The 12,524-nt window shown below is 62.9% G+C and overlaps 1 protein-coding gene across 5 annotated transcripts in view; it reads right to left on the bottom strand.

Annotated features, from left to right (window-relative positions):
- Positions 1-12,524, bottom strand: part of CASKIN1 (CASK interacting protein 1) — a 29,696-nt gene that overhangs the window by 12,249 nt on the left and 4,923 nt on the right. For 3 of the 5 annotated variants that reach the window (XM_065031176.1, XM_065031179.1, XM_065031177.1), the window contains exons 2-10: positions 4,081-4,132; positions 2,204-2,301; positions 1,943-2,088; positions 1,765-1,860; positions 1,430-1,560; positions 1,244-1,352; positions 929-1,037; positions 715-809; positions 526-643 (exon numbers count right to left, since the gene is read on the bottom strand). In XM_065031176.1, coding sequence (XP_064887248.1) covers positions 526-643; positions 715-809; positions 929-1,037; positions 1,244-1,352; positions 1,430-1,560; positions 1,765-1,860; positions 1,943-2,088; positions 2,204-2,301; positions 4,081-4,132 — 954 coding nt within the window. Of the gene's footprint in view, positions 1-525; positions 644-714; positions 810-928; positions 1,038-1,243; positions 1,353-1,429; positions 1,561-1,764; positions 1,861-1,942; positions 2,089-2,203; positions 2,302-4,080; positions 4,133-12,524 lie in introns of those variants that run through there. The other 2 variants (XM_065031178.1, XM_065031180.1) reach the window with 2 other exon arrangements.

Here is a 12,524-nt window from a genome sequence, read left to right as displayed (position 1 = left end):
CGCTGGGTCCCTGGCACTGGTAACCCCACTCAGACCTCAAGCATCAGGTCCCCTGGCCCCAGTGCTGCACCATCACCCCCAAACCACAGTGACACCCCCAGCTCTCTCCATGCATCGACTTTCTGGCATTGCAGATGCCACCCCCAGCCCAACGCCAGCCCTGGGGCTGCCAGCACCGACCCCCACCTGCACCAGGGGGCACCAACCCCACAGGCACAACGGCGACACTGACCCCACACACATGATGGGGGCACCAGGCCCACAAGCACAATGGGGGCACCATCCCCACACACACGACAGAGACACTGGCCTCACATGCATGATGGGGACACCAACCCCACACATTCAGCGGCACTGTCCCCATGCACATGACGGGGACACTGACCCCACATGCACAACAGGGGCATCACCCCAGTTTGGCTTCATCAGCTGCACTCCCAACCTCCCAGACTGAACCGGGGCTCCCTGGGGCTGCGGGTTCGGGAGCAGCCCCGTGGGAGAAGGCGAAGGGGGGGGATTATTTGCCTGTTCGTTTGCTTATGGCCTCGACGAGGCTGGAGGGGAAGTAGCCCACGCGGTCGTTGCCGGTGCGGTTGTCATGGATGCAGCCCTTCCAGCGCCCATCCGCGTGCTGCTCCAGCACCTGTGGGCAGTGGCCAGGTCAGGGGACGGTGACACCAGCGGGGTCCTCCCGGCCCCCCCAGCCACACTCACAGTGATGACGTCCCCGGCTTTGACGTTGAGGCTGGTCAGGTCATAGTTGTTGCAATAGTCCTTGATGGCCCGAACCTGCAGAGCGGCCGAGGCGTCTGTGGGGACAGAGCAGGAGCGTCAGCGGCCACCCAACCTCACAGGGGTTGTCACCCCCAGCTCAGCATCCCCCCAAGCACTGGCACAGCCACCCTGTATTCCCCCTGACCCCACCTACCCCGCAGCATCTGCTTGATCTCCTTGCTGGCCTGGCTGGTGGTGAACTGGTTGACGATGTCCAGAGCAGTCTGGTTGTAGGTGTTCCTGACATGGGCGTTGATCCCGCTCTGCAACAGCATGGAGGGGGCTTGGGAAGGAGGCTGCCCTCCCCCCAGCCTGGCAGCTGGGAAGCACAGCTCACTGCCTGTGTCCCCCCAGGACCTCCAACCCATCCCCGGGAGAGCTGCACATGCTGCTCTGCAGCACCCGGGTCTCTCCCTTCCCACAGCCTGTCCTTGGGCTGGGGGTGTCTGGGGGCCAGGGGGGCCCTTACATCCAGCAGCAGCCGCACCACATCCGTCTTGCCACACAGGGCCGCCTCGTGCAGCGCCGTGCCCGCCTTGGTTTGCCGGTTGATGTCGATGCCAGCCTGCAGCAGGAGCCTGTGGGCAGATGGGGAGGGGGGTCACCAAAATGGGGGGCGGACACCGCCGCTGCCCACCCTGCCCCTGACACCCACCGGATGATGTCGATGTGGCCGTTCTTGGCAGCAAGGTGCAGGGGGCTGGTGCTGTTGGGGTCAGTGGTATCCCCTGGTTTGGGCTCCAGCAGCGCCGCGCACATGTTGCTGTTCAGGAGCAGTTGGACCACCTGGCTCAGCAAACACAGATGAAGCAGGGCTGCGAGGGGGGCTCAGCCACCCGCCAGCCCCACCTGCACCCCCTGCTCTGCCCCTCATCCCCACTGCCAGTCCTGTGCCCCCCGGGCTGCTCCAGCACCTGCAGGGACCTCGCCGTGTCCCCCCATTCCCTCCCAGTCTTCCTCTTGGGGGTTCCTGGTGCTGCAAGGACTTACCCCGACTCGGCCAAACTCGCATGCCAGGTCCAGGGGTGTCTTCCCCGAATTGTCCATGATGCAGGGGTTGGACTGGTGCTGCAGGAGCATCTCTGACTGCGGAGAAGCGACACCCCAGCTCGGCTAGGGAAGGGATGGCAGCAGGGCCCCCCCGCCACCGCCGCTGGCCCCCCCGTACCACGTCGTAGTGGCCATGTTGTGCTGCCAGATGCAGGGGGATCTGGCCCTCGTCCGACGGGATGTTCACGGAGGAACCCGCTTTCAGCACCATTTTCATGGGCTCCTTCTTGCCTTGCCAAGCTGCGTAGTGCAGGGGCCGCATGCCTGCAGACGGGCACGCCATCAGCCCCCCAGGCACGCTGTCACCCCCGGCACACTGCCACCCTTGGCCAGAACTTGCAGAGGGGCGGGGGGTCGTGGGCAGGACGCTGGGACTCACCTTTGTTGTCCTTGATGTCCACTGCAGCCTGCGCCTCCAGCAGCAGCGAGATGAGCTCTGTGTTGCCATTGAGTGCCGCATGGTGCAGAGCCGAGAACCTGGGGATCGGCCGTGGTATCAGGGGTCCCACATCCCTGTCCCCAGTCCAGCCCCACCAGCCCCTGCCCAGCAGTGCAGCCTCAAGCCTGCACCCACTGCAGCACCCCAGGGCACTCCCACTGCTCCGGGGATGCTGGAGTGAGAGGGATGCAGGTGAAACGGTCCCTGAGGATGCTGTAACCCCGTGGGACTGGAGGTGAGGGGCAGGGCAGGCAGAGGGGGTCCCACTAAGGGTGGGGGTGCCAGGGAGCCGCCCTTCCCACTGACCCCCTTCCCCCAGCCTGGCCCCAGCAGCACAACCACGGCAGCAGTGCAGGAGACCAGGCTGCCCCATGGCCACCATGCTCCCCGTGGAGCTGCCGCCTGTGATCCCTGGTGGGGAGCGGCGATGTGAGCAGACAGCTCGCACAGGAGGCCGATCCCCAACGTCTGCCTGGGAAATGTCAACATTTTCCACTCCAGCACCCTGCTCAAATCTGCTCAAGATGGTGCAAATCACAGCTCTCCCCGGGGCTGCCTCGGGGGCTTCCCCCAGCATGGCCCAGTCAGCTGCAAAGGCCACACACTGTGCAGGACACCGTCCACCGGGCAAGTGTGAGGTCACCAGTACAGTGCCCACTAGCCCAGGAGTCAGTAAGCACAGCAGAGATGGGGCAACTGAGGCACGGCGCTGGCACTGCCTGAGCCGGCACAGCATGCTGGCAGCAAAGCGGAGCACATAAGGGCTGTAGCCCAGCTCTGCCCTGCACTTTGCTGGGGGATGATCTGTTCCAGGAGCAGCGCTGGAGCCTGGAGGTTGCTCCCCTGTCGCAGGGCTGCTCCTGCACCTGCCAGGCCAGCCGGGAGCTGCAGGCAGCTACAGGCAGGACATGAGCAGGGGCCCTGCCTGCAGCTCTCGGCTGCCACCCCAGCCGTGTGCGATGCACAGTGACCTGCTGGCTCCAGCAGCCGCTGCACCAGAGGCTCTGTGGGGACCTGCATCCCCTTGCCCTGCCCACATCACACCCTTCACCCCCTGCCCACATTGCACCCACCAGCCCCTGCCCATGCAGGCAGCCCCACGCAGCGACCCCACCACTGGCCAGCGTGCCCACACACTCCTGCCGCTGCGCAAGCATGTGCACAGACACACTTGCATGCACATGCACGCTCAGCTGCACAGCTGCACGCTTGCACGCACACACATGCACATGCACACAAGCAGGCTGGCAGAGCCGATGCACCGGCAGGTACCGGGGGATTCCTGCTGTCACTGCCATGGTACCAGGGCCCTGCTCGGGGTCCAGGATGCAGAGGGACCCAGGCTGCTGTGGCTGCGTGTCCCCAAGGCGCTCCCTGACCCCATCTGACCTCTCCACTCTCGTTCCATTTCCATGGCCACGGCAGAGCTGTCCCCAGGGACCAGCCGCCACTGCCCAGCCCCGCATCCTGCCACCCCGTGCAGCGTGGGGGGCACAGGGAGGCTGGGGGTACAGGAGGTGTTGCTGCCCAGCCCCGCACGCACCACTGCCTGTCCCACCGCAGCCTCCTCCTCCTTGGGGCTCCAGCTGCCTTTCCTCTGCCTTTCAGCCCTCCCACCTCCTCCAATGCCCATGGCTGTGAGCCCACCGGTTCAGCCAGGCTGGCTAATGGAGTGAGAGCCCTGGCCTGGTCAAATTCTGGCAACTCAGCTGCACTGCTCTGGGGAGCCCAGTGTGCCCACGAGGAAGCACAAGACCCCCACTCCCTGCAGCCTGTGCCGCACACAGCCCCCCCGACATACACACCCCCACACTCACCCATCAGTGTCTTGGAAGTTGACATTGACTCTCTTTGCCGATCCGAGGAGCTCTGGCAGGGAGGGAAGGGGACAGCATGTTAGAGCGGGGCTGGAGATGGCGGGGTGGGGACTTGGGGTGCCAGGGAGGTGACACAGCTGCACCCCCAGGTTTTACTCCCCAGCAAGGTTTCAGCTTCCGACAGCTCTGCAGCCCGGGATGCAGCATGGCTCCATGACAGGATGCTCAAGCCTGTGGGCAGCTGTAGACAGGAGGGTTTGGGGTGGGGGGGTCCCCACTGGTGGTGTAAGAGCCCGAGGGTATCTCCTGGCGTCATGGTTCCTGCGGGATGCAGAGGGTTTGCCGGGGGTCCCCTCCCTGGCTCCTCTGTCTCACTGGGTCCCAGCACGTCCACAGGGAGCCCAGCACTGCACTGAGCTGCTGGGCCGGGCAGCTTCAGCAGAGCGGGGGGCTCAGCATGCTCCCCCCGGCCCCTGCACGGCCCCTGTCCCTGCAGCCCCCCACCCGCTCTGCCCCACTCCCACTCCACACCGGCCTGCGTGGGAAAATAAACCACCCTGGGGCAATCCAATTAGCAGCATGAAGAAGGACGAAGCCAGATTTACATAAGATTTAACTGAAAAATGCCACTCAGGCTTTCCAGCAACCCTGCTCTTCCTCACAGCAGGGAGCTGGAGCAGGAGGAAGAAGAGGGTGGCTGCAGCGTGGCAGAGCCCTGGGCTGGGGACACACACAGCAGCCCCTGTGCCCACCACAGTGACTTGGCACCAGCACAGCCCCAGCCTACGGGAAATAAGGCAAGAAAGGCTGCTCGGGCCAGTGGGGAAGAGAGGTGTCATCCGCACCCCAGCAGCTCGTCAGGAACCGTGCTGGGGACAAGCATTCGCTGGGAGAAGCTGGCTGGCAGGGGTGACCTCAGGCAGGGGAGAGACACGTGGGACCAGAGGGCTGCTCCCCGTGAGCTCCGGCCTCGCTTGCTGCCCCCGCACTGTGTCCCCTTGTCAGCATCCCAGTGCAATATTCAGTTATTCGGCTTCTGAACAGCAAGACGATTGGCCCCCATCCACCAGGTCCCCAGCCACTCCTCCTGACACGTGGTGCCACAGACTTGCTGTGGGACAAGAAGGGGCACCACAGGGTCCCCAGGGCATGGGGAGGGACAAGGGCACCGCAGGGTCCCCACAGCCAGCCCCGCTCAGCTTCCTTCCAGCAAACAAAACACCACCAGCCTGACCCCCCCATGACAGCACAGCCTCCCTCACCCTGGCAGCCCATGCTGTTCATTTAACACATTAACAAACCACCCCAGCAACAAATCGGGGTGGCCAGACCTGGGGAACAGCCCCCCAAATCCCACCCCAGTGCCGCCTGGGAAGGGCTGGACATTGCTGGCGGACAGAGCCCTCCAGCACCAGGGCCAAGTGCAGCAGCCGGGGCCGAGTGGGTCCTCGCCAGCCCCGAGCTGCTGCCAGCGTCCCCAACAAAGGTGCCATTCACAGCCGGCGGAGAGGAGCCCGGGGCCGCTTCCGCTGCCGCACGGTGCCAAGAAGCAGCTCCCAGGAGCAGGGGGCCGAGCCGCCCCCCAGGGATGAAAGTGGTCAGTGGACAAAAGGAGCTGGTGGGCGCAGGAGCGGCACTGTGCCTGGCACTGGCTCCCATCTCCAGCCCCGAAACGGGCCCCGCTTCGGCTAACCAGTCCTCGCAGACGGACAGACGGATGTCAGCAGGTCTGCAGTGCATGGCCTTTCCCACGGGTCGCTCCCAGCAAGGGGCTGGGATGGGGCAGTGCACAGGGATCAGTGTCGCGGGTGCTGCGGTGGTGCCGTTGGTGTCACCACTAAACCCTGTGATGCTGATCCCCGGGTGCGTGCCGGCAGCGTGTCAAACCAGCATCAGCCGAACACACCGTAGCGGCAAACCTCTCCTCCCTGCACCTGCAGGAGAGGTCGTGGTTGCCAAATTCTGTTTAGCGCTTCCATCAAGGCTCGTGCCAAGTGCTTAGTCAGTGACTTCCAGCCGTGCAGCGGTTTGACTTTGGTTGAAACCGACGAGCTCAGACCCTGATACGGCTTCAGGAGCTGCCGGGAAAAGGCCTTTAGGTGCAGTGGGAGCCACATCCATGGACACCGGCGATAAACAGCGTCTGCCGCGAGTAAACACTGCCACGGGGAGCACAGCCCCGTCGCTACTCACAGAAATGCCTTTCCTTAAACACAAGGACCACGGTAGCTAAATGCATGCTTGAGTTCAGGCTGGCGCTCTGCGTGCAGCGAGGGCAGCGAGCTCCTCGCCAGCCCCATCCTCCCCTGCCACGTGCCACCCCGCAGCAGCCACAGCCCCGACGGGCACCACGATGGCAAGCGATGCACGAGTTGTGGCACGTGCAGGACTGGGCATGCATGGGGGAGCCACGGTGCATGACCCCAGGGTCTGGCTGTGCCTCACCCGGACCACCTGCACACTGCGGTCACTGCTCTGGGCATTCTGGTGAGTGCAACGGGGAGACCCCCATGCCTGGCTGCTCCAACCCCTTCCCTGCACCCATGTTCGAGGCCGCAGCCCCATGTGGTGGGACCCCTTGATGTCTCTCCCTTCCCAGCAGCGGGGCCATGCAGCGACCGTTCCCAAGCACCAGCCCCCTGCAACCGCAGCCAGCGCAGCGCCAGCAGCGATCGATGCCCGGCCGGGGAGCGGGGGCTGCCGGCCAAGCCCCCGCTGACAAAGCACATCCTCACCCAGCTCCCCCCAGCAGCGCCGCGCCGGCTCGCAGGGAGCGCATGGCTGCTCCGAGCAGATGGCTCCAGCCTCCGCTAAATCAACATCTACTTAATGAGGGGAAAGCCGTTGCTGCCTCCCCATCCCAGCTTGGCAGCAGCAGTGAATGAGCGGGGCAACCCCCCCAAGTCCTCTTCCCCATTCCTTCCATCACCCCACTGCAGTGATACCCCTCCGCTCCGGCCCCACCAGCCCTGCTACATCTCCCCTCCGCAGTCCACATGGGCAGGTGGACCCCTGTGTGTCCCTCCCAAGCACAACGGGACCCCCAGGACCCACAGACAGGATGACATCCATGGAGAAGACATTCAAGGCAAAGCCAAGCACCTATTTCAGAGGAGGCGGGGAGGACCCTGCAGCGGCATCGCCATGAGCTGCCGGATAAAGGAAGCATCCAAAATAGCTGTTCTTAATTATATCCTTGCTGACGAGTGCCACGCAAACAACGGGTGCTGCAAGTCTTATTCTTCACAGCATGGATGGGGTCCATGCTTTGGGGTCCCCATTGTGGCACATGTGTCATGTGCTCTTATGGGGGGGACCCAGGGATGTGGCCAGAGCAACCTCGGTGACAGCAGGGACACCAGGGAGCCTGTCCTCGCCGCTATCAGACAGCAAAAGCTTTGTACTCCTGCAGCCAAGGTCGTGTCGAGAGCTGAGGCCGGCGTGATGTTCAGATGCTAATGAAGCCGTTATCGTCTTCTGATCGATTTGGACTCTATAAATAATGCACTGGGGAGCTCGCGGGGCCATGTGGGAAGGGATTGCCTGGGGCAAAGAGGTGGCAGGCATGGGACCAGGTCATTGCAGCCCAGGACCATTCACAGCTGGATAACTGCTACCCACAACAGCTGGATAATGACTGCCCACAATGACTGGATAGGCCGGTGCCCATAACAGCTGTATAAAAAACTACCCGTCACTTCTGGACACACAATGCTCACCACAGCTGGACACCCCAGTGTCCACTGCATCTGGAAACCCAACACAGTCAGATAACAGCCACCCACTCCAGTGACCATCACAGCTGGACACTCACTGTTTACAACAGCTGGACACCCCATCATTCATCAAAGCTGGATACCAACTGGACACCCCACTAGCAGTCACAGATCACAACTGTCTGTCACAGCTGGACACCCATTCCCATCACATCTGGACAACCCATCACAGCTGGACACCCACAGCTGGGTGCCCTGGTGCCCATCACAAGCCATTCCCCAAAGCCCAGGGTACTTCTGGGAGACACTGGCCCTCTGCCCAGGACACGTGCTGGTGCTCGGGATGCCGGCCCTCGCACGAAGCCTCCCCGGGGAGCGGAGAAACCCGTGTTTCAGCATCAATAGGCCGTGGCAGCCTGAGTCACGGTGCTGCCGCAGCGCAGGGCTGTCCCCTGGGGCCAGGAGCAACCAACTTAAACACAGCTTTCAAGAGGCAGCAGGGACTCTGCTGTGATTTGGGGTTTTTTTTAAGAAAAGGAAACTTTTTGATCCCAGATGCTGACCCTGTGGGCTGCCAGAGCCAGCGGGGATGGGAGATGCGGGTACATCTAAGGTAAAGCTGAGCCGCCAAAAATCTGGGGCTGGTGCTGGCCACGGGACCCAGCACCGCACCAGTGTCATGCTGGGCAGCACTGCTTGCCAGTGGCAAGAGAGCATCCCCACTCTCCTGCATCACTGAGCTGCAGCCTCACCTGACCTCTGCCACGCAGTGCCACAGAGCCTGGCAGAACTGTTCACTATCAGCCAGATTGCCCTGGGGCAGTCCCAGATCCCAGTATGATGGAAATCCTCCAGTCCCAGTTTAGGGCTCAGCCATGGAGCCCCCTGTGTCTGCAGACTCCTCCCAGCATGGGGTCACTGCTGGCAATGTCGCCACAGCTCCTGCCCATGCCGGGCTGCTGGCAAACCTGCTGAGCCCTGAATAACACCCAGTGCTGTGCTGCTCTGCCGCACGAAGGATGCTGGTGACTTGGTCCTGTGCAACCCGGGGGAAGCTGCAGCAGGGACAGGCAGGGAGGGGTGTAGGCAGCGCAGTGACACATCAGCTCGAGCCGCACCACTGGGACACAAGGTGCCGCGCTTGGCCCCGTGGCACCAGCACCCGGCATCGCACCAGCCCCGTTGCGCCCGTCGCCGCCGGCCCAGTGCCAGCCAAACGCCCACCCTCGTCTCCGCGGAAATGCGTGTTGGTGCGGCTTCCATGGAGCCTTAATTGCCAGCCCGCTCTCCCCGCACTGGGGTGGCAGCAAACAGGTAATTTTCAGTAATCACCCTGGCTGGAAGGAGTCACTGTGACATGGTGAGGCTGCCATGGTGGGGGATGAGATGTGGCTGCTTGGGGTTAGTACCAGCCTGTGTCCGTCCATCCATCCCTGTGACTGCGTCTCAGCAAAGCCAGCACTGCGCAGCCTTGGTGCCCAGGCAAAGGGTGCCCAGGACATGGGAGTAGACAGGGGCAGATGCTGGCACCACTCGTCTCCCCTCTGGGGCAGAGACCATCCTGCTCAGCCCCAGTCCTGTCCTCCCCATCTCCTCGAGGCCAGGAAGCACTGACCCCAGCCACACTGTCCTGGAGGGAGGGACCAGTAGTTTGTGTATCTTAAGCATCATTAAGCAGAGAACAGTCACTATCATCTCCCATGAATCCAGCCGCAGCCCAGACACCACTGGGAAATGGCGGGGAGCTCCCTGGCACACACAGAACAGCTGCACACGTGTACATGCATGTTCACGCATACGCACGCAGACAGCTCAGACAAATAACATGGCAACAGGCGCTGCTACAGCGCTGGGCTCTAAGCTCTCACACCGCACATGGATAAAACAAGCCCTGGGATCTATTTTGAAGATGGTGTCTTTAGTGCCATCATTTATCCTCATCCACGTAACAGCCTGGTTCACCTTCCCCCAGCGCTCTCACATGTGCTGGTGCACGGTGTCAGCTTGGTGACACCACGGTCACTGCTGGGACGGATGGGCAGCACGGGGATGTGCAGCTAGGTGATGCCATGCAATGGCCCTGAGCACCGGGAGCTTGGTCGGAGGCATCACACCGCTCCCAAGGGCCTGTCAGCATTGCCGGGGAAGGGAAAAGCAGGACCTGTCCCAGTGTCCCCAGCACAGTGGGCACTGGTTGGGGGCTGGCAGGGGCAGTGTGGGACCACCTGCTGGGACTCGGGGCTCAACCAGAGCCAGCCCCAGGTTCTGCACATGCCTGAGCAGGGACAGCCAGGAGAAGAGCTGCTGCGGAGCTGCAGGGCCGTGAGGAGCACGCTGTAAACAGCCCAGCTGCAATGCAGGAGCCGGGCAGCCGGCTGCTTTGTCTGCTCCAGTGGCTCTGGCAGCCACCGACCAAAAACCTACGGGGGCCTCGGCGAGGAGGCGGCGGGGAGCTGGGCTCCCAGCAGCCACATCTGGAAAGGATCAGCCGGCTGCTGCTGCCACTGCCGCCGAGAGCCGTCCCCAGCGCCGAGCCCCACGCCAGGCCATGGAGCAGGCGCTGCCAAAGCGGCCAGCAGAGACAGCCATGGGCACACGGATGCACAGGGCAGATGCACACGCATGCACGTGGATGCACAGAGGCACACAACACACGCAGGTACACAGGGGCAGATGCATGCACATGGATGCACACACAGATGCACACACACACGGATGCACACACACACGGATGCACACGAACGCACAGGGATGCAGAGGGACACAGGGATGCAGAGGGACACAGGGATGCAGAGGGACACAGGGATGCACACGGATGCCAAGGGGCACACGGATGCACGCCAGCAGAGCCGTGCTGGTGCGGAGCGGCCAGCTGCCATTGGGCACGGTACTCAGAGAAGCAGCGCCAGGGCTGTGCCCATGGCAGCTGTGTAGTCACCAGCCCCAACCTGCTCCACCTCCAGCTGTTCCAGGTCACAGCAGTGCACAGAACCGGGGTCCCACCAGCCTGCTGCACCCCAGAGCACCCCAGCCCACAACCTCCTCGATCTGCTTGGCTCTCACCATGCAGCCAGCAGTGACCTTGCTGGTGGGACCCAAGGAGACCCAGGAAGATTTGGCACTACCCTGCCATCCGCTCTCCTGCACCATCCCAGTGCCGTGCTCCCCTAGCCAGGTGGCTTGTGCTGGGCACCGGCATCCATCCATCACCAGAGCGGGCCTGGCAGCACAAGGCTGTCAGGCTGTGCCGAGACCAGTGCTGCATCCCTGGCTTCCCATTTCTCAGGCTTATTGCTCCTGTCACTGCGGAGCCCAGTGTTAAACACCTCATTTTCTACTCCCGTATTGAGTTGAAAAATACTATTAACATTTCATTACGGTTTAAAGATCCCTCTCAGCCCGGCACGAAGAGCCGGTCTGCCGGCAGGATCGGTGATATGCTGACCAGGCTGCGCTGGTCCCCATCCATCCAGGGAGAGGGGACTGGGAGCTGAAGTCCCTCAGGTACTCCGGGATGGTCACCCGAGGCAGAGGTGGGTGCCAGTGCTGCATGCCGGTTCAGCGACTGGTCTGGCACAGCCCGTCCTCACAGCACGCTCAGACCCAGCTGGGGAACAAAGCGGTGATGGAGCCGCAGCATCCACACCAGCCAGCACGAGCACAAGTGCTCCCCAGCAGGTTTTGCTTTCCCTCGCCCATGGGAGCCTGGCCCAGTAGCATCAGCCATTAAATACCAGCAAATTAGTTCTTTGATGCTCTCTGACAGCATCTGAACAATTGCAACCAGCACCTTTGGCCACTGGCTGGTGAGGGCAGCACACAGCAGGTTCACGGCCAGTGTTTGGCCACAGGCTCCCCAGCCCCGGCTCCTCAGGGTGCCAGCAGTGCCAGGCCCTGGCAGTGCCCAGCCCAGCGGCACACACCGCTCCTGCACCTGCACCAGAAGGGAGAGCCATGGCAAACACACTCAGGCACAGCCCCAAGTGTCGTCCCAGAGCCACAGGTCCCTTCCACGGCTCACCCTGCAGCTCCCACCCACCATGTGTCCAGGGCTGACATTAAACAAGGACCCACCACAGCTTCAGCACCATCTGGGCATCACCACCGCAGGGCCAAGCAGCCACCAACAGGGTCCTGTGGGCACAGGGGAGCGGGAAGGGGCTGAGGGCACCCGGCACACCAAGTCAAGGACGGGGTTCATTGCAGCCTTTCCTGCAGCTGGGAAGGGGAGGGAAGGGTTAAAGGGAGCACAGCGGAGCAGGGGAGAGGAGCCAGACGCCAGCCTGGCTACTGGAAACCAAACCGCACTGGGCTGGCGGGGAAAGGGGTGGTTGTGGAGGGGGGATCACGCCTGCAGGACCCAGTCCGCCTGCACCACCAGCATCCCAAACCCTGTGGCACCGCCACCGTGGGGTGCAACCTGGCACTGCCACATCCCAGCCACCCCTGGAGAGCATCACCCCACCATGGTGCATGGCACAGCGGTGTCCGGCAGCAAGGTCCTTGTGTGGGGAACAGCCAGAACCAGCAGCCCTGCAAGAGCCCTGGGCACGGGGGGGCTGCCTGCCACCGGCAAAAGGCTAACTGGTGTCAAGCCAAGTGAATTTGGGACTGCTGTGAGGAAATCCAGGCCAGCAAGGGAGCCTTGAGCTGCAAACATAGCCGCTGGCCCTGTTGCTCCTTGGAGGCGGTGACCAACAGCCCTGGGATCCCCTGCAGCATCCCCCG

The sequence above is a fragment of the Columba livia genome, chromosome 15, assembly GCF_036013475.1.
Source record: "Columba livia isolate bColLiv1 breed racing homer chromosome 15, bColLiv1.pat.W.v2, whole genome shotgun sequence".
Taxonomy (NCBI): domain Eukaryota; kingdom Metazoa; phylum Chordata; class Aves; order Columbiformes; family Columbidae; genus Columba; species Columba livia.
The sequence above is the reverse complement of the archived record's forward strand: the minus strand, read 5'-3'. Positions and strand labels throughout refer to the sequence as shown.